A 19,933-nucleotide genomic window follows, 5' to 3' on the forward strand; every position below is an offset into this window, starting at 1 on the left:
GCTCCCTCTAGATGCTCACTTTCTGTACGAGTCAGCCCGAGTTTGATTAATGTGAAGTGGGCCGCTGTAGAGCTGCCAGGCTCCCTCTGCCACCCAGAGCTGAATAAATAAACACAACTAATTGTTTGTTTACAATTTGAAATATTAATAATATTGAATATACGAGCTTGTCAGATAAAAGCGCCATCTGGGACAAATATGCACCATGGTCTCTATTTAATAACACATTAGACTGTAATTATTTAATTCCTCCAAAAACTACACCGTATTGTGTTTAATTCGACTTACACAACGTTCTGTGAAGACTCCAGTCTTATGGAGTACACAAACGAGGAGGGAATAGTCGAACTGTGGACTAATACCTGAGTATTGTTCCTCCATGACTCAAACAATTTCTGCTCCCATTACGCACATAACGCGCAGTGCGTAGGGCATCAAGTGCCCCGAGGGGACCGTGCTGTCTTTTAGGGACAGTCAACAAATTACCCTACTTGGACAAAAGCAAAAACAATATTTGGCGTGCCACACATATATGTATTTAACAAATGTATTTTTCAACATTAAGAAAACAAACAAACATTGTTTTCGCTACACACACCGTGTATCATGCATCGAATGCGGCACAATCATGTAGTGTCCTGGGTGTGAGCGAATATGTCAAACAACTTCACCACGGTCCCGAGGGGCACCAGCCTGACCAAGCAGTATGGACTGGAGGAAAGAACAGGCTATTTGTGCAGCAGCTGCACTGTTCCTTTTACAATTAAATGGGGAACATATAGACGGCTTACTTCTACTTCTTCTCTTTAGTTGTTTATCATTTAAACTAATTATATTCTAAGACTCGAGTGACGTAGCCACTCCCTCTCCAAAGCGAGGTTTTAGTTTCAGATGTGCAGGGGCAGCGCCACATTTTAAACTCAGACAGATCATGGGCACAGCTGGGAGCAGTATAAACTAAACATATATATTCTTTGATACACAAGGAGCAAAACGGTCTCAAGATGATGAAAATCGGTCTCATATTCAACTAGAAACAGTGAAAAGGAACAAATGAAACAAGAATGCGTCGAGCTGGTGCGGCAAGGACACCGCGGCGAAGCCAAAGTGGTTCTAATGCTAACAGCGGCCCTGCTACACTTTGTATTCAGACATACTCTAAATGTGTTGTGTAGTTGTGTATACATGTATTTTTAAATAAATAAAAAAGTAAATATTAATGTAATGTACGTATGTGATTCCAGTTTCACCTTGTTGTTGCTGGCAGCCAACTGCAAAGGTGCATTTACCACCAATCTACTGTCTTCTTTAGACTTGATGATGACACTGTTCTCTCCCTCATGACACATTACATTTCTATTTCCCTTTGAACACGCCATTCCCATAAGAAAACAATGTGAACCTCTCACACTCGGCCACAGAGATACATGCATAAAGTGGCTCGGACAATTACCATTAAGCATGATTGCACTGTAAGGATCCTCCAGTACTATTCCCGTGCCTCTGATTAATGGGCTATTATACAGTATGTGCTGCTCTAGAGCCACTCAAAGCACACACCAGAGCCGCTTCCAAGGCCGCTGCGATAATGAGTCAGACTGGGATGGAGAGACTTGGAAGTGCTGCACTGGTTACTTCAGATACTGCAGTTTGGGGCTCAGCGTAAACTTCTTCTGCGTCTCTGTCAAGATTGTAAAAACAATTGCAATCAGAAAAAGGGAATTCAACGCAATCATGTTAGGGAATGAGACTGATGGGAATTAGGCAAAGTTAAATTAAAGTTAAAGTTCACCTCCAAAATTCTGATTTTAACATTTATTGTGTAGAAGGATCCTCAGAAGCTAAAAGTAGTATTTTGAATCGTCATTGTCAAGATTTAATGCATCAGACGAGATTATGGCAACTTATAATTGAAAGAAAAATGATTCTTTATTATTGCATTTCGTCTCCAGCGTCTGGTGTCAGGAATGTAGAAATGTTTTGTAAACTTTAAAGACATATCTAGACCTTTGTTTGTTTGAAACTGAAACTGAATTTGTGTCTGCGCAGACCGTGCAGGTGAACTTTTGTTTGTGCTTCTTTATCAGTCATTTGGGAGGCGATGGAGATCCTTCTTTCATCTCTGCACAGCACCTCGGCCCTCCGCGTCATTAGCACTGTCTGCAGCGGTAATGAGTGTGCAAGGGCTGAACAATGGCAATAAAGTAAAGGAGAGCGCTGGCACTAAGTCATTATACAAAGACTCAATGTAAACCCCAGTGCACAGTTAATCACGGTGAGGACAGTCGCACGGGCGGCTCGCAAACTGAAGCGAGATTGATGGGCCGAGAGCGAGGAGTGGACGAAGCGGTCTCAATCAAACTAGAGCTTTTTCATTCAGTGCATGATGATCGTTTTACCATAAAAAATGACTGATTTGAAGTTTGTGAGAGCGCAAAGGGTGACAACAGTATATATTGATATGATACGGCATGAAAAGTAACTCACAGAAGGGATGTCCTATTTGAATTATGGGATGTAGATAGACAAACAGGTCCATCCCAAAACTGTTGCAGGTGTTTGTAGCTTTGCTTTGTTCTTTTACCTTTAGTGACACAGATTTAGGCAGAACAACGCTCTGCATAGATGTGTCTGTGGAGATTGGTCTGATTGTTTCTGTGGCTGAATTCATGGCTGAAATCTAAAGTGAAAATATCTGGACTTTTTTCCATGCACACATCCAAAGTGAATTTTCTTTTTGTTTTTTGTGTGTGTACGTTTTGAACCAGATAGATGTTTTGAGAATATGAGAAGCTAAAATACTAACACTGAGTTAATGCAGTGAAGGATGAAAAAAATATTTTATTTTTTTCCTTTGATGTTTATGCCTTGTACAATAACTATATGATGGACTAACTTTCTTTGGCAAAGAAGTAATATCTTAGAGCATGGAGTACAAAGACATTATAAATGCTGTTCAGTCGAGCAATAGACGAGGAAATGGAAATCAGAAAGAGCTAGATCACACTTTCTGTGCAAGTAATTTATTTTGCAGTGCAGAGACTGATGTCATATACATATAATTTGGTGAATTCACTGTGTGTATTTATAATAGTGACCACAAACAATTTAAGCTTAAATACTTTGCATAAATTTGACACTATCTGCTTCCTTACGCTTATCTGGAGGCTGTCACATGGCCTACATTCTTGATTTAACTTTATTCTGATTGAAAGGATTTTCTGCTATGTCCAAAGAAAAAAATATTTCCCTTCAATAACTCAGTCTGACATTCAAATACATTTAGAGCATGGCATAATACCACATGGCTGTCATTTGTCCAATTCCAGCTTTGCAGAATCACACCACTTATTGAACTCTATTTAAAGTTAATTCAGAAGTGCTGTTTCCAAACAGATCCACCAATGGTGTAACATTACATCTAATCAATATTCTGCTCTACCACACACTCCTAATCATCTGGGGCTGAACAAGACTACTCTTTTAATTCCGTAAATGAACTCGTTTTACTGAACGGCCTTTTAATAGCTCACAGAAGACAAGTCTTTGGAAGGGAGAGGAACAAACTCAGGAAAGAACCAGTTACTTATTAGAACTGCATAGGTTTTAGGGGGATATGGAAAAATATTTTAATAATTGAGTTATTTTTCTCTTTTTTTAATACATAACATGCTTTTGATGATAAAGTTCATGGTCATAAATCAGACAGAATCTTTGTGTCATTTAACATACAGGGAATTTTATATCTTCAAACGTCTGTCATTGACAATAACAAATGATTGAATCTTGATCTCAACATCACATGATCTCTCTGGGTGGAGTCTGCGTGTCCTTCCCGTGTCACCGTGGGCTTTGTCTGGTCCAAACACATGCATCTGTTAGGCAAAATTGACAACTCTAAATAAGCGAATGAATGTGAGAGTGAATGTTGGTATGTGTGTCTATGTCTCTGTGTTACACCTGCAACCAGCTGACCCCTGTCCAGAGGGCACCCCGCCTATGGCCCAAAGTCACTGGGATAGGCTCCAGCCACCCTTGAACAAGCACAGAAAATGAATGAATGAATGAATGATCTCAATTGAATTATGATTAGTTCCACAGCTTCATGTTTGCTGGTAGAAATATTTACCCCCTAAAAGAATAGAGAGCAGCGTAGGATTTGATGTATTTGATCAGATGTTGTTTGTTTTACCTTTAGATGACAAGGGCAATTCAACTCAATGGGACGTTCTTCTTTGTAAAGAAATGTAAATGAAACCCGCAGTCCTAAATAAATCTACATTATTGTCAATATTCCAAACTCACTATGTCTTTACTTTTTGACTAATGTCGCTAAAGAAATATTCCTGTTACACAATGATCATAATTGTCTGGAAAACCCTCGCTGACGATGAAGTGAAAAAAACGGAATCCACAGATTAATTAGGAGTTGGTCAGCTGGAGTGATGCCTGACAGCGCGCCTCCCTGTTGCCTGTTAAAGTCTGCGCTGCTCTGAAGAATTGTCAGCTATTATTCCTGATGCCTCCCATGGGCCTGTCCTTCTCCATAACGTCTTCCCCTTCACTGCCCCTCTCTCGGGGCGGCGCGCTTGTTAAACTCACACACACATTAGTCTAACTCATGTTCCCACAGAGGACCACCAGCCGGCTGCACTCGGATCAAACTCAAGCCCGCGTGCACTTTACTTTACCACAATGTATAAATGTTATATTAAATCAAATTACATATCGATTTTGCAATACCAACAACCATCAAATGTTATTATTGGCTAATAGTATTTGGGTTTGTAGGTAGGTTGTAGATAGATAGATGGATGAAATATATTGTTGTATATTGTTACTTTAAAAACACCTTGGTCTGCTCTCCATTCTTTATACATCTAAATACTTTGTTGTATGTGTTTCTGGGTATTTTAACATGTGCTATTTTTGCCCGTGTAGTGTGAGCATAATGAGAGGAGCTCATGTGTTCTTCTCTTTCATCTGTTTTGTGTATTGGATTGCTTCCCACAGCTGCACATTTCCACAGCCAGATGCACAATGTTAGCTTTAAACACACACCACATGCTCCTGTTCCCACACACTCACCATCTTCCTCCTGCACAGTGCGTATTATTGAAAATCACACGGATTTTATATTTGAGGTCTTGAAAGGCAGAGCAGAGATGAGTAGCAGAAATTGTGTTTTTAAAGTACCGGTAGTTTTCTGACACCGTACTTTTACTCCTACTTGAGTCATATAATTTACAGTAACAGTACTCTTGAGTAAAATGGTGAATTCATACCACCTTCAAAGCGCTTTACATCAAGGAACCATTCACCCATTCACACACATTCACTGTACGCACTTTAACTACGACAAAGTCTGAGGAATAAAGTCTGGCGGTAATGCAACACTTGGATGCCAACCGCCATAAAACAACAACAACAACAACAACAACAACAACAACTTTAAAGTCAAACTTTTTTCTAAATGATTTGCTTCTCTTTCCAGTTGCACAATGCAGAAGAAGTAATTTTGATGAAAGGATGTAAGTGATTTTAAATGTCATACTCTGATGCTAGTTTGAATTTAAGGAGCAATAATATATATTCAAACATATGTATTTGTACAATGTATTACTTAAGTAAACAACAATCAGGGCGTATGAATGTGAATTTCTGTTTATTGTAAGTGATCTGCTCTTTTCTTCTGTATCTACCTGCGTTGCAACAATGGAATTTCCCCATGTGTGGACAATGAAGGAATATCTTATCTTATCTTAAATGGGAAAAAAGTTGGTTTGTTTTTTGTGGTGGCAGTAAATGTATAAAAGGTTGTTTTCTTACAATACAGTTTGACATTGTTATTTTTATGTTCTTTAAAGTTGTAAAAAATAGTTTGAACGAGTAATTTTGATTCAGTAGTTGTGCTGCATCTTATTTGTTTTATGTTTCTAACTAAATGCAAAGATTTTTTGCAACATAAGCTGATGAAACCACTGCTTTGAGCTCTGCCAACCTTTGCTGCTGAAATCATTTAACATCTTTATACTCGCGTTCCACTGAGAATAGCAGTTTTTCATTTGGTGTTGTACATCGCACAGATCTGCATCAACCAGCCTCTTCACATTCATTTGGAACGGGCGCATCAGAGCAAATTGTGTCTGGCTTAAATCTCGGGAGAGACGTGCCCGGTGAATCTTGATGAAGTCGCGTCTTAAGATGCTAGTCTAATCAAAGCTGCAGCGCCTGAGGCTCCGGCCCTTTGGGGGATTAAAGATGATTTCCCGTTTGGTCCGAGACACTTCTGTAAGAGTTCGACCCAAAATGTATAATCCTTGTCGCACACACCTGGGGTTCTTGTTTGATGCGGGACCTCATCCATCACAGTAAGTGTGAATGGCAGAGGAACGCAGTGTATTTAGTAATCTGTGCCCGCCTGCCCCTGACGGGAGAATGGAGACCTTGTATACGCAGGCTCCAGATGGACCAAGACAACACAACACTGCAGCTCTCTGGTGGCAAACATGCTAAATGTGTGAGGCAGATTAGGAGGGCTGAGTTTGATGCATGCCAACGCTCTGACAACAAATATAACGTGACAATAATCTTAATACAAATTTAAAATCCCTACCTTAAAACCTAGTGGAGCTGTCCTGTTCATAATATTACTACATAGTACAAACGGAATATTATTAAACATTGTATGAAAAAGCAGAGAATGTTCAAATGCAGTGGTCCTCATGAATAAAAAGCTTTCTGGAATCACATTGACTTTGTAATGGCAGTTGGAAGAAATTGTAAGATACTTTGTGCGAAAAAATAAAGACCGTATGATTGAAGATTTTCAATTATTTGTTAGTTTGTTTTTAAATAAAAAAGCTTAACGTTTGAGAGTTTGTACCCAAACTTTTATTCCTATTTTTTCCACTTTTATTTAATACAGAAGTTTTCTTTTGACAGCAGTACTTTCATAAAAATACACTGAGATTGTAAAAACCTTTTGAATGCACAATTTGTATGTATAACACACATGTAACACAAATGGATCGGGAGGAGTCGGTACACACATGGGCAGCTTTTAGCTGCACAGTTTGTTGGCCTCGTATTCCGGGTGGTTGGGCTCTCTGGAGCTGAAAGCCTGCAGAGCTGTGAGGATGCGGCTAACATCAGAACCGGGCAGTTTAAGCCTGTGTCGCAGCAGGCAGGAGAACAGGTCCACGTGAGGCGCCCCCGGAGGAGAGAGCCGGTTGACCCGGTAGCGCAGCTCCACCAGCTGCCGCAGGGCAGAGTCCTGGGAGCCCTGCGTGTACGGGTAATCGATCTGCAGGATCAGGTCCTGAATCGCTTCTGGGTCAAAGTGCACGCTGTACCCCAGCAGCTGCATGCTGTTGATTTTGATGTAGCCCACATTACTGGCCGGCTCGGTGGGCTCCGGCGGTTCATAGTACACTACAGTACGATTGCCTCCAGCAGGTTCCCGAATACGACTACGTAAGTAAAAGTGTACCGTCTCAAAAAAGCTCTTCCAACGGTTTCCTAAGGTCAGGGTCCAGTTATAGCAGTCCAGCGGTTTGTCCAGCTTGGTGCGCTCCCAGTCAGGATATCCGCTCTGGCCTATAGGCATGGTCCAGCTCTCTGCGTGGCTGCCTCCAAATGGGTTGACAAACAGAGAGAAGGCAGGCTCCAGAGTGCTGTTAGCGGTGAGGCAGAACTGTAGTGCGATGCCCAGAAGCATGTGGACGCGGTTTGATTTGACACGATTGCTCTTGAGTGTAAGCAGCATCCTCTTCCTCCAGGACGGGTAGAACCAGGTGTTGATTCGCACGTCGTTGCTCACAAACACCCCGTGCAGAGTGATGCGAGGGTCACGCTGCTGCAGTAGATAACGCAGCTCCAGGTCCTGCAGGTCGCGGTCACTCTCCAGCCCCAGGTAAGGGTCAGTGGGGTCAGGCACAGCGGGACGGCAGACCCCTTGGGTCAGACTGAAGCCTGGGTTACAGCTGGAGCAGCGTGTGCGATTCTCTGTAGAGCAGGAGGAACAGCGGGACCCCTCTCCCACAGAGCAGGGGATGACACCCTGGCAGGGCAGAGCAGCGTAAGGGCACGAGCAGCTGCGGCCCCCCTCATTGTACACTCCGACATGGCTGTTCTCACTGCAGTAAAGCTTGGACAGGCAGTAGCTCAGCCAGAAGTGCAGCGGTCTGCTGAGGACAGGAGATACGTATGTCAAAGTCAAATCATATTTAAGTACAGTTTATTCATCACATTTATTTATGCAACATTTATTTATATGGTATACAGTTTAGGGAGAATCTCAACATATTTATTTGGAATAAAATGTTATCACATATTTTGCTCTTTTTGTTATTTTAGGATTTTACACAACAGTCATTCTATCCAAACCCTGCCTCAGCTGGAGCCACAGAAGCTACAGTAAGTCAATCCAAATCAACTTCCAATTCTTCTAGACCGCACTTAAAAGCAGCTCTTTCTGATCAGTTGCTATTTTAACAATAAAAAAAACCCAGCTTCTACACTAAAAGATAAACCGAAAACCATAAACATAAAAATGCAATTTCCATCTGAACAGATTTAAATGCAAAACTGACTTTCTTGAATTTCCTTTTTATAGAAAAAAGAGGTGTGATAAAAACTGTAATTGGATTGTAGACTGAGAGGGCTTTGCATATATTTCACTTTTGAGCTGATGGATTGTATCATTTAGTTAATTTCCAGGCAGAAATAGCTATCAATATGGAGTGTTCATGAGAGAGGCATAAATCTGAGTTACGGCCAAAGTGATCTCTGATAGATATTAAAACAGATGGTAGCGCTGCTGAACATGCAAAAAGAGGGAGTGACTTGGAAAACCCTCCGTTGCCTTCGCACAGACAACGACAAACAATAATGTATCGCCTCGCTGCTTGTAGACGAACCCATTCTGAAAAGTGTTAGGTTTTGCTGGAGACAACATTTCCAACAGTTCAACTGAGGCACACTTTTCTTTAAATTTATTGTAATGTGGATCCGGCCTGCATCGTGTTAGTGAAAATTCTCTCCACGGACAATCAACCTTGTCTTTTCCGGTTAACAGAGAGTCCTCACTGCCCCGTCAGCACTTCCCTCCTCAACTGTGCCTTCTAATAAGCGCTGCCTCACTTGGGTGCTTTCCCCAATGCCCAGTGTCATAATTATACATTTCCAGCAGCATTTTCCGTTAAAAGGCTGCGGTTTTGAATATTCCCTTGGTGTTGTTTTGCGACTCACCTCGGCCGTGGTAGGACTATTTTGGGCTGTTGCCTGCACCTCTTGCTCAGGCTGAAGAGCTTGTTAGTGACGCGGCGGGCTTTGGAGATGAGCTGGATGCTGTTAGCTTCCAGCTGCCTGTAGCGCTGCAGCAGGTTGGCATCCGTGCGCCACAAGTGCTCCACCACAGATGTGTTCACAGCATAATGCTTTGGCAGTCTGTCCACAAAGCCTCCGAACTCCTCTGGTGACAGGTAAAACAACGTGAAATAGCATGTGAGTAGCAACTGTGTGGTAACAATAGTCCACACAGCATTTTCGATGATTGTTTCTGAAAATAGATGAATAAATACTGTCTATATTCTTGTGGATTTTTCTAAGAACCTGTTGTCAGCTAGTATCAGAATAACAGAATTGTGCAGGCTCATTTATTGATGAATAAATTGCACTGGTTGCCTTGATAGTGTTGTTTGATTGAACAAGAAAAATACCACAAAGCGTTTCAAAGTATTTGCCTGAAGCCTGAGAGAATTATTCACAGCTGTGTGTCTATCTTTGATCTCACACTTGTAAAAGGCTGCATGCAGTTGACAGGATCACATAGTTTGTAGATATTCCCTCACATGTAGACATACCTGAACTACAAAGTGCGTAGAGAGCCACATGGGGCCAAGTTTAAAACATAAACTCTCCTTAACACCACTACTTGCCTTTGATATTGTTGCAGCCTACTTTTGTAAAATGTTTCGATTCTGTAATGTTTTTTTGTTGTGTTTTTACATGAGAATAACTTATTGTAATTGTTGTTCACATGCAGTTAATGTCGGGATTTTGTATTTTCTTACCGCGTACATTTTCGTATATAATCTAAAAAGGTAATACGTCAACAACTTTTTAAAACTCAATTGTTTCTTATAATCGTGGATTCAAGGTGACAGTTGATATTCCACTGTGATCAGCTCATACACTTCAATTTGAGTTGATATTGCGTCCTCTTACAGCAAAGGACAATTATGAACAATTTATTTACAACTATTACAATAGGGCTGCTGTTCGGTGGAAAAGGTTACACACAGTAAAGAGGCTGTAAATGTATTTTCCTTAGTATTTTCTGTTCCTTTACGCTGTATTGTTCCACATACAAATATTTTTTGTTTTTCTTTTTATTTTTGGCATTTCTAATCTGTTTTGTTGTGGACCCCAGGATGATTAGTTGTCAACCTGGGTAGCAACTAAAGAGGATCCATACTAACAAATAAACAATGTACTCCTCGTATTGATTTGAAATGTAATTCATATTTTTCTCTGAACATCTGGGGACAACCATATATTTGTCCATGTGCTGGTCAAAAATGTTTTTGTTAGACTTGAGTGAAAATAGATTGATGCTGCTTTCTGGTATATTGCAGCGCAGAGAAAGCATCAGAATGACACAAATACTTAATACTGAATTAATGTTCACGAAGACACTTTGTAGAGTAAAATAATTCAAGCAAAGAAAACCATCCCCAGGAATTCATAAGGATTTCAGTGAATGTAAATGCCAAAGACTCACCAGATTGTTCAAACTCCTGATTGGTGCTCCTCCAGGCCTCTTGGACACGCAGCAGGTTGTGTTGCAGACTGTCCAGGTCTGAGAGTGGGCAGTTACATTGAGGGAAGTCCACGCTGCAGCGGCACCAACAGTCTCCGCCATGGCAAACAAACTCTCCCTCAGACTTACAGCCGATGTAGTTGAGCGCCGCCTGGATGAAGCGGCTCTGCAGGTAACGAGGGAGGAGGACCTGCAACCCTGAGGTAGAAACATCAAACAAACATTTAGTAATAACAGTAGGAATCATTTGTTTTTTGTTTATTGTTTATTTGTTTATTTAAAAATAAAAAAAAATAGACTTTTACATTTACAGGTCTATAGATGAATATAGATTGATTTCAAAATAGAAAATGTTGCTTCACAATTATCAATTTTTAGTTCTTACAATTATATTGTAACCAGAATAATCACGATTATTGATTAACCGAATATTCTCGTCATGTCTAGTCAATAACTAAATAAATAATATTCTTTCATTTAAACAGTGGTTTCACATATGGTACCATTAGTCTTTTGCTAGTTTGAAACTATTTACCATTTGAAACTATTCAGAGAAAAGTCAAACTTTGTTTATTTTTGTCACTATTGATACCTGTTCAAATGAATCTCTAGTTTCAATTAATATCTGAGAATCTATTTTCTTTTTCTTGACAATGGAGTGAAAATTGCTATTACAGAGTTACCTTTAATGTGTTTGATATTTTAGCTTTAAACTCACTCATCTTGACCAATTTAAGTACAAACTGTCCATAAACGTGTCCCATAAACCAGAATACAGTAAATGGCCTACATTTGTAGAGCAGAAACAACAGTTGGATGTGGCTCTTACCTTGAAGCTGGACCTTGTTCTCTGGGCTGTGGACCAGCACAGAGCTCACTGTGTCCAGATTGTCATAATTACTGCAGCCGAGGGGCCCCGTCCTGGTCTCAGTCACCTGGAACACACATTTAGACAGACTACATGTTAAAGTGAATATGACATGATATTACTGTATTTGTGTTTTTACTTTGTTTAGTGGGATAGCACATGTGGTACATATTCATCATAGTTTTGTATCAGTCAAGTGGCAAGTCAGTTTTTGAAGAACAAAGTAAAATAATAAATTAAGATGACAGGAATCTTGGCCTTCCTATGCCATTACTATACAAAAGTCCATTCAAAATGCATGGACAACTAAACACAAGGAACACAATTTTCAGACAGTTTAAACATTTATTTAAGAAAACAAATAATTACGTTGCAATACTGCAATTCTTTCTGGAGGTGGCATGTCACTCGCCTGCACAATTCCATGGAAATAGAAAGTTAAAACCATACTTTGGAACATTCCCCATGGAGATAGCAAGCCAAACAGAAACAACAACAACAAAAACAACAACAACAACAACAGCAACAACAACAACAGCAACAACAATAACAACAAGGTTTTCTCTCTTTTTTGGCTAAAAAGTAATGAAGTGGAGCTTTAACTAGATATTGGTGAAATCATACATTGCACTTTAAGTCTGATCTGTGTATTCTTGCAGTTTGCTGTTGCTCGTTTCTCACTTTAATAGAAAGAACAGTACGCCCTTCAAGCATGTTCTGTAAATAACAGCTAATTTGCATTAAAACTAAATAAATCTTAAGGTCAAGAGATTCTTCATCAAAAGCTCTTTATGCTTCGAATCAACCTCAAATGCAGAGTCACTCTGAAGTAGCCCCGTAAAGGTCCTCAATTATAACCATTCCTATGCTCACACAGAATAATTTGTAGAGATGTGGAAGGAAAAATCTGCTCCTTTGCGACCAAAACTTAAAACAGTGTTCACTTTGCCTCTATGTGTAATTGATGTTGGCATTCAGGAAAGTACTACTCACAGCATGTTAGCATACTCCGTGTATAGGATGAACAGCCAGCTCTCGCTAATGAACCGTGATGGTCTGTAGGTGCTGCTGTTCATCCCTACCTCTCATCTTTAATTTACCTCTCAACTCCACACATGCTACTAAAGTAAATGGAGAAAGGACCTTGGCTGGAAATTAATGGCACGATATCTCAAATCAATCAGGCTGATTCATAACCGGCTCTGGAGATGGGACGGGTTGGGGCTGGGACGCTCACTCTAAAGGCGCAGTTTGCCCCTCAGCCTGAATAATGAATACAGCCTAATAGCCACTCCACATAAGAAATGAATGATTGGTGTTTTTAAGTGTGCTGATGCTCTGTAGTGCAGCCATACTTTTTCAAACGAGTCTTATAAACTTTACTTGGCTACATGTCACAGCCAATACCCTTTCCCTTTTTATTAATCATATCTGTACCTTGTGGTAGAAGCAGGTAGATCGGCATGTATCGAGGCACGTTTCTAAACATGCATTTGTTCTTAATCCTACCTGGTTAAGTGAATTAGGTAAATTCATTCCCTGAGCTAGAATTAAGTGATTCATTCATAATCGTTATCTTCAGGGCAAGCGAGTCTTAAGGTAGCTCAGCAAGCAAACTCATTTAACTTGACGTAAAGTAGAGCAGTGAAGGTGATGTTGTCAGGCAGGCTGTAGAAATTCAGAATAGTTATGCTCTACTGGACTAGATGTAAATTCATTTTCATCAACAGTGTTAAGATCTCTGCGCGTCTCCCTCTGCACACATGTTTATGTGTTTAAGCAGGGATCTAGTGGAAACCAAACTAAATGCAAAAGCAGCCCTGCAATGGCTATAGATTTGCAATCCATGTTGACCTTTCAGAAACACTTTAATGACGATGACATTACTTGTTGTTCCTTTAACAAACAGCATTTCATGAGCAGCCACCTTTTCCCATTCAAGCCAAAGTAAAAGCACCAGTAAAAGCATCAGTCTGAGGATTTACACAGTGTGTTTAAGATAACTGCTGCTACTCTTTCTAAATAAAACCGTAAACCACTAATTCAAACCATGAGAGAAGAGAAGACATAGGCACCACTCACATTGCACTACAGCAAGTGTTCAACATGAAACACTTGTGCTGATTAGACCATTAGAGCCATCTCACCGTCACTGCTGATGAGTATGAAAACAGAAAAGAAACAAGCCACTCCTGACACTGGCCTCTATTTAACTAGTCAGTAGATTTGAATAAAGACCACAAAAAGTGTGACATTGAGAGACTGCTGGCTGATAATGGAGGTCAAAGACTTTCCTCTAAACCATTTTAAAATAAGCTTTATACTGATGATGTGTGTTTGACTTAAAATGTTTTGGGTTTTTTTTACGTTTCTGGCCCAAAGGCTTTATTTGTGAGGAAAGCTGTAGCATGAAACAGGGAGAGGCATTCGGAAAATGGTTGAGGTCGCAACGTAATTTGTTACTTTTGCAGCATGTTATCTCCATAATCTGCGCATGCTGTTGGTGCACACGTTCCACTGGAGGAGTACAGGGGCTTCTCCAGCCGCTCGGTGATCGGGGCTCGTGCCATCTTGTGGGCCCATGACTCGTTATTCAAACCTGCTCCAGCGCTTCTGCTCCTCAGTGTCCTCTTCTGCTCTTCCTGTTTCACATCCCACTCTCCAAAATTATGGAGAGAAATCCTACCTTAGCGACTCGCGGCTCCGGCTCGGTCCAGTGTTCACACCTTTTTCCCTCTCTCATCACAATGGCGCACATGCATCAGTGCCCTGACGAGAAGGGTGAACTTGTCCAGACTTAAGCATAACTGAATGTATAATTGTAAGTGTTTTGGCACTAAAATATTTCAAATACTTGAAATAAGCAGTGGTTCGTAAACTGTGAGTCTAAACTCAGTATAAAGGCTATATTTATAATTACATTATATATTAAATTCAATTTATCTTTGTTACGCCCGAAATCCCACCAGCAGTTTCATCAAAGGGCGACAAATTAAACAATGCTCATTGGAAATTGGCAAACGTCCAGAGATCCCCTGTCCTTAGACTCTGCTTCTTGGCAAGGAAAAACTACAAAACCCTTTGGGAGAAAGTAGAAACCTGGGGGAGAACCACAGTGAAGGAGAGATCCTACTCCCATGGACGTAGAGGCTGATGTGCTTCAATTTGTAGATAAACTGTGTAACCAGAACCACTCAGGAGGAGAGAGGGTGGCTCATCTAGCAGATGCCGGGCAGATGAAGAACCGTTCATCTAGATTAGAAACCATCTCTCCAGGCGGTTGAGGAGCATCCGGATCTACTGGTCAGAATGGCCTGTGTCTGAAACAGTAGCACTCCCTGAGAAAAACATGCTAACAATGAACAGGCACAGATGAACTGAAATATGAAATATTGTTGATAGGAAAAGTAGTCAGAAGCAGAGGATAGTGCTCAAGCTGCCGTACTTTCCCCATTTGCTCCTGGGGCAGCGAAGCTGGGAAACTGTAGGTTTTTATTTCTGTTCCTAAGCTACCACACCACTGGCAAACACTGACTCATAATGCTTATTTATACATGCATCACTATCATACCCGTATGGCACTAGACGCTATCTGAAGATGGTGCAGTTTCCTCAGTGTGCTCTCTCTGTCGGTGAAGTAGGACGCGGCCAGTTGGTGGAGTGTCTCAAGTGTCACCGCCCCCGTCCAGTTGGACTTCCTGCTGGACGCCTCGCTGTCTGCAGATGGAGACTCCTGGTTCAGCCTCCTCTTGTCCACAAATATAGTAAGAGACTCCTCCCCTGGTGCCAGAGAGAAAACCGGGGCTTCATTAGTTCTGACTGAGCAGCGCTAATCATCTTTCATTAACATCTTTATAGATCGGTGGAAGCGCGGCAGTGATTAAGGGAGAGAAGAGAAAGACTGAACCTGGCCTGTGCAACCGAAGGCAAAATATACTCCACTGAGAACATTTTGTTTAACAAACATTTATTGGGAATATTAGGTTAGAATATTATTTCTATGTCCTTGAAAAACAGGCAATTGAGTACTTTAAAAATATCATGTGGGTGGATGGATACATGGAGATCTATGACGTGATTCGCTTCATGAAGATTAGGTATAAATATTTCTAAAGCTAAAAGATAAAATTGTAAATATGGTGTTTTAATTCAAGGCTGTTTTAAGAAGCCTGTTATAATATATAAAATATATTTGTTTATACTGTACATTAACTGTACGTTAAGTGTCCTGAAATGGTAGCTGCTCTTCTGCACCACGACCTCTGACACGCTGTAAAACAATGTGATGTGGTATGATTCCATTAAGTCATTATCACTGTGGCCATAAAGAGAACATTAACAAGTCAAGATAAATGTGTGTAGTTACATGCAGAGTGTGAAAAAACAGTGGAGTATATGTTTGTGTTTTTCTCCTCTTCTTTTTTATCCCTCTCAACTCCCCGACTGTTGTGAAGAATCCATCCTAATTCATTAATTATTGTCCTCTGCATAAGTTTAGGATTCAGAAGCTTGCTTAGTTACATTACAATAAATAAATTTCAAAAAAGCAGTGAATGTTGCTCTCAATGTGATTTAAATTTGCTTTTGAAACAATTTTGCTTTTGAAATAGTTTTGCTTTGACTTTGGAGCCACCACTAGTCTCAGTCGGGCTATTTCAGAGTCGACACCCATAACAGCAGCTGAATGTCTATTTATGAGGAGCAGAGAGAGCGCTTCCAAATCGCTTTGTGAACTTGTGTTTCTGTGTCGGAGCATCTGAATTTATCGTCTTCATGGATTTAGTTGAATTTCTGCTTGGAGGGATTATTTCAACACTGGTACAAAACAGAAGGATTGTGAGGGGAAAAAACTTCTGAAACTGTGACAGCCAAACCGTATGTTTACTGTGGATTTCTGGCCAATTACCGAAGTCATGGGAATAAAATAAAAGCCAAGGCTGAGACTGAGTGAAACATAATAATAGGGATTTCCAGCTGAATTTTGTTCCATCGGGTTAAAGCTTATTGATAACTCATAAGAAAAATAGCCAAGCAGCTGGTGGCGTATAAATAATAGCACAACAAACAAGATCTTCTCCTTGCCGGCTGATGCTTTAGACAGAATTTTCTCACTGTTCTTCAATTGAACATCAATTTACTTCTCTAACAGTGATTTAGTGCGGAGTGTAAGGCAAACTACTGATTCAAGAAATGCATTATGGGCTTTGTGGATAAGAACAGACAACAGACGTTCAGACTGGGGTGCCATATGGTGACGCTGATGTTCCAGCACCGTCCAAGAACCAAGTCACCTTATTATGATTCCGTAAGTCAGCTTGTCGTGGAACATTTGAAACTACTATGATGTGCCGTAATTACTTTGACGTGTTGGTGTGACATGTACTAAGAGCTGTTGACCACGCCCCTCGCTGGTTGTTCTTGTTAGAGAAGTGTGTCCCGTGTTCAGGAAAGTGGGAAAACAACCGTCAAAACATGTCAAGGTAATTACAGTATATCTTGTCTATTGTCTGATATTGAAGAATCAAAAACTATTAACTATTTACTAAGTAACACGACAAGATTAATATCCTTAACTTATTTGAGATGACTGATTATGAACTGTATTGAAGCTGGGATCCCTGATTTCATACTATAGAAGGATGTTTTAAAATAGTAGAACTAGTTTGTAATTAATAATATTCACACAGGCAGTGACAGAACAGCTTTTTCAGACTGTGAAGTAAAACCAAGCACAACCAATCAGAGGGCTGCTGCTCTTACGTCAGGTTTGACAAGAAATGAAATCTTTATATACATGCAGGCAGCACGCTCATTTTGTGCTGCTTTTACAATGTACTCTTAACTTTTTAAAGAGTACAATGTAAAGTACTCTGAGGGGAAAACCCAAAATGTACTAATTTGCACAAAAAATCAGGGGCCCCAACTTTAAGTCAAATCAAATCAAATCAATTTATTTTTGTAAGGCCCAAAATCACAACAACAGTTGCCTCTGAGGGCCACAGGGAGAAATGAATCAACAATGTCTGTGGTGGCGATGAAGTCAGACAATGTCTGTGGTGGCGATGGAGTCAGACAATGTCTGTGGTGGCGAGGGACGATGTCCCAGGGTCCTCTGTCCTTAGACTCTCCTTCTCGGCCAGGAAAAACTACAAAAAAAAACCTCAAGTGTTAAGTGTTAATAAGAATTACAAAATGGTGGTTTTCAACTGTGAGGTTTTGCAGTTTTGTTCTTTCTGTACATTTAATGTGAATCATAGAAAACTGGAACGTTCTTAATGCATTTCTTTCTTGTTAATTAATTTAACCCAATCACCCCTAAAGAAAATCCCCTAATATTGGGTTAAAATGCATGCTTTTTCAACCTCTGAATTAGGAATCACCCGTCTTTTTCCTGAGGCGCTAACATTGAAGATAATATTAGGTGATTAGTTCTTTGAAACAACATAAGTTTCAGATGCTTTTGTTTTAAACCCCTCCTCATGTAGGAAGCAGAGCGACTGTTGTGTGGCGTACCTCCCAGTGTGGCAGAGATGAGGACGTGAGTGCCATACTTCTTAATGAGGCTCTCTGTGATGGTCTGCAGGCTCGGGCGACGTCCCAGCTGCCTCACCACGTGCATGAATTCAGGGTCAAGGGGCGGCGAAAGACCCCTGCTGCCTGATGAACTGTCCCGCTTCTCCACGGCCAAACTGTTGACCTTCCATCGACCAAACTCCCTGTGGCACAACAAAACATCGCACTCAAGCAGAGATCTTTAGCCTGTAATGTGCTGCTGTATGGACAAAAGATCAATATTTCCAGCTTAGACTCAAGCTTTAGTGAAGGTTAAGAAAATCTGTTGGATGTCTGGTCACTCACTACCATCAGGAATAATCCAGTTTAAACTCTCAGATGGAAGTGGAAAAGGTTTGTTGATATTAATATTAGTAGATATAGAAAATATCAAAGTCAATTGAACCTTGCAGCCCCTTATTTTAATGCTGCAATATTTTAGTCGACTAGTCAGCAATTATTTTTTCGAGTTATTTTACTTTTTAAATACACTATCAACAAATGAGAGTTTTAAATATGATCTGAAGGCTTTTCGATAGATGATATTTACTAATAAAGAGTTTTTAAAAAAAAAAGATAACATTTTTGGTGTGTTTTACGGCCCACGTTTTAGTGGAATAGATCAGATAACGATAGGATACAATTATTGTTTATAGTCAACTAGTCATTGATTAATCATTAGAGGCCTACATCCTATATTGGTTTGATAAATAAACTCTCTTGTAATTTGAGTGCTTTTTTAAATTTATCATTGAAATTGGTTTCTTTACTAAACAAATTTAATTTGAAATGTAATTTACACACACACACACACACACACCCTTGTGCACAAACCCTGGAGGACACAAGAAAAGCCTTTGCACTGATGAGTTTTGGCTTGAAACCTTCTAATAAGGAGATGAACCACCTGAGCCACTGTATTAAGATTTTCTCGAAGTACTATAAAAACTGAGGCAATACTGTGCAATGTACTTCAGTAAAATACCTCAACCCCAAGGAATAAAATGTAAAAGTCGATGCAACACTTTCACAGACATTTATATTAACAGTAATGACTCGTCACCTGTCGCATTAGCATAGTTCAGCTCACTTGTCAATCTGTAGCTCTTTGGAAGCAAAAGGTGTCCGTTTCAAGAGCAGCAACACTTTCACCAAATGCTTCCTTTTGTAACGTAAGAAGAAATTAATTTCGATGAACCAACCATGAAAGAAGTCAAAGTGTAATCTATCTGTGGTGCAGGTCTGGTCTATAGCAAGAGAATGTGAATTTGTTTCACCACTAATCCAAGTAGTTCGTTCAGTTCTGACACAGCTCTGGTTTCAGCATGTCTCTGATGAGAGGAGTTTACTACACTGTTCATCGCAGTCAGTGCAGCCAAAACTCCTAGTGACAGACAGTCCAAGTCTAGATACTATGAGCCAGTTCAATTGACAGAAACTACTCCATTGTGCAGCATTTCCATTCCGCACTAAACTACTACCACTCAAAAAAAAACACGGTTTTGTTTTTTTCTATTTTATTCTACAAAGTCATCTCTGGTCAATGGGTGAGTTTAAGATGTAGTGCGGTGGCTGAGTGACTCTCTTCCTCATAGACATTTAAATACAGACGGGCAATCATTAAAACAATAGTTAATCTAACATAGCCCCTGGCAAAGTCACACATTTGCACCATGTTTTAAGTGCCC

The 19,933-nt window shown here is 40.3% G+C and overlaps 1 protein-coding gene across 2 annotated transcripts in view; it reads right to left on the minus strand.

Moving 5' to 3' along the window:
• Window positions 1–6,877: 6,877 nt before the first annotated feature.
• Window positions 6,878–19,933, minus strand: part of LOC140356322 (BMP/retinoic acid-inducible neural-specific protein 3-like) — a 15,932-nt gene continuing 2,876 nt past the window's right edge. The window contains exons 2-7 of one of the 2 annotated variants that reach the window (XM_072441190.1): window positions 18,207–18,409; window positions 15,265–15,473; window positions 11,655–11,760; window positions 10,787–11,023; window positions 9,253–9,475; window positions 6,878–8,186 (exon numbers count right to left, since the gene is read on the minus strand). In XM_072441190.1, the coding sequence (XP_072297291.1) occupies window positions 7,064–8,186; window positions 9,253–9,475; window positions 10,787–11,023; window positions 11,655–11,760; window positions 15,265–15,473; window positions 18,207–18,409 (2,101 nt within the window). In that variant the 3' untranslated portion in view covers window positions 6,878–7,063. Of the gene's footprint in view, window positions 8,190–9,252; window positions 9,476–10,786; window positions 11,024–11,654; window positions 11,761–15,264; window positions 15,474–18,206; window positions 18,410–19,933 lie in introns of both variants that reach the window. The other variant, XM_072441189.1, reaches the window with a different exon arrangement.

Source organism: Eucyclogobius newberryi, unplaced genomic scaffold (genome assembly GCF_026437365.1).
Source record: "Eucyclogobius newberryi isolate DKJ021-1_F unplaced genomic scaffold, fEucNew1.0.hap1 SCAF_12, whole genome shotgun sequence".
Classification (NCBI taxonomy): Eukaryota; Metazoa; Chordata; class Actinopteri; order Gobiiformes; family Gobiidae; genus Eucyclogobius; species Eucyclogobius newberryi.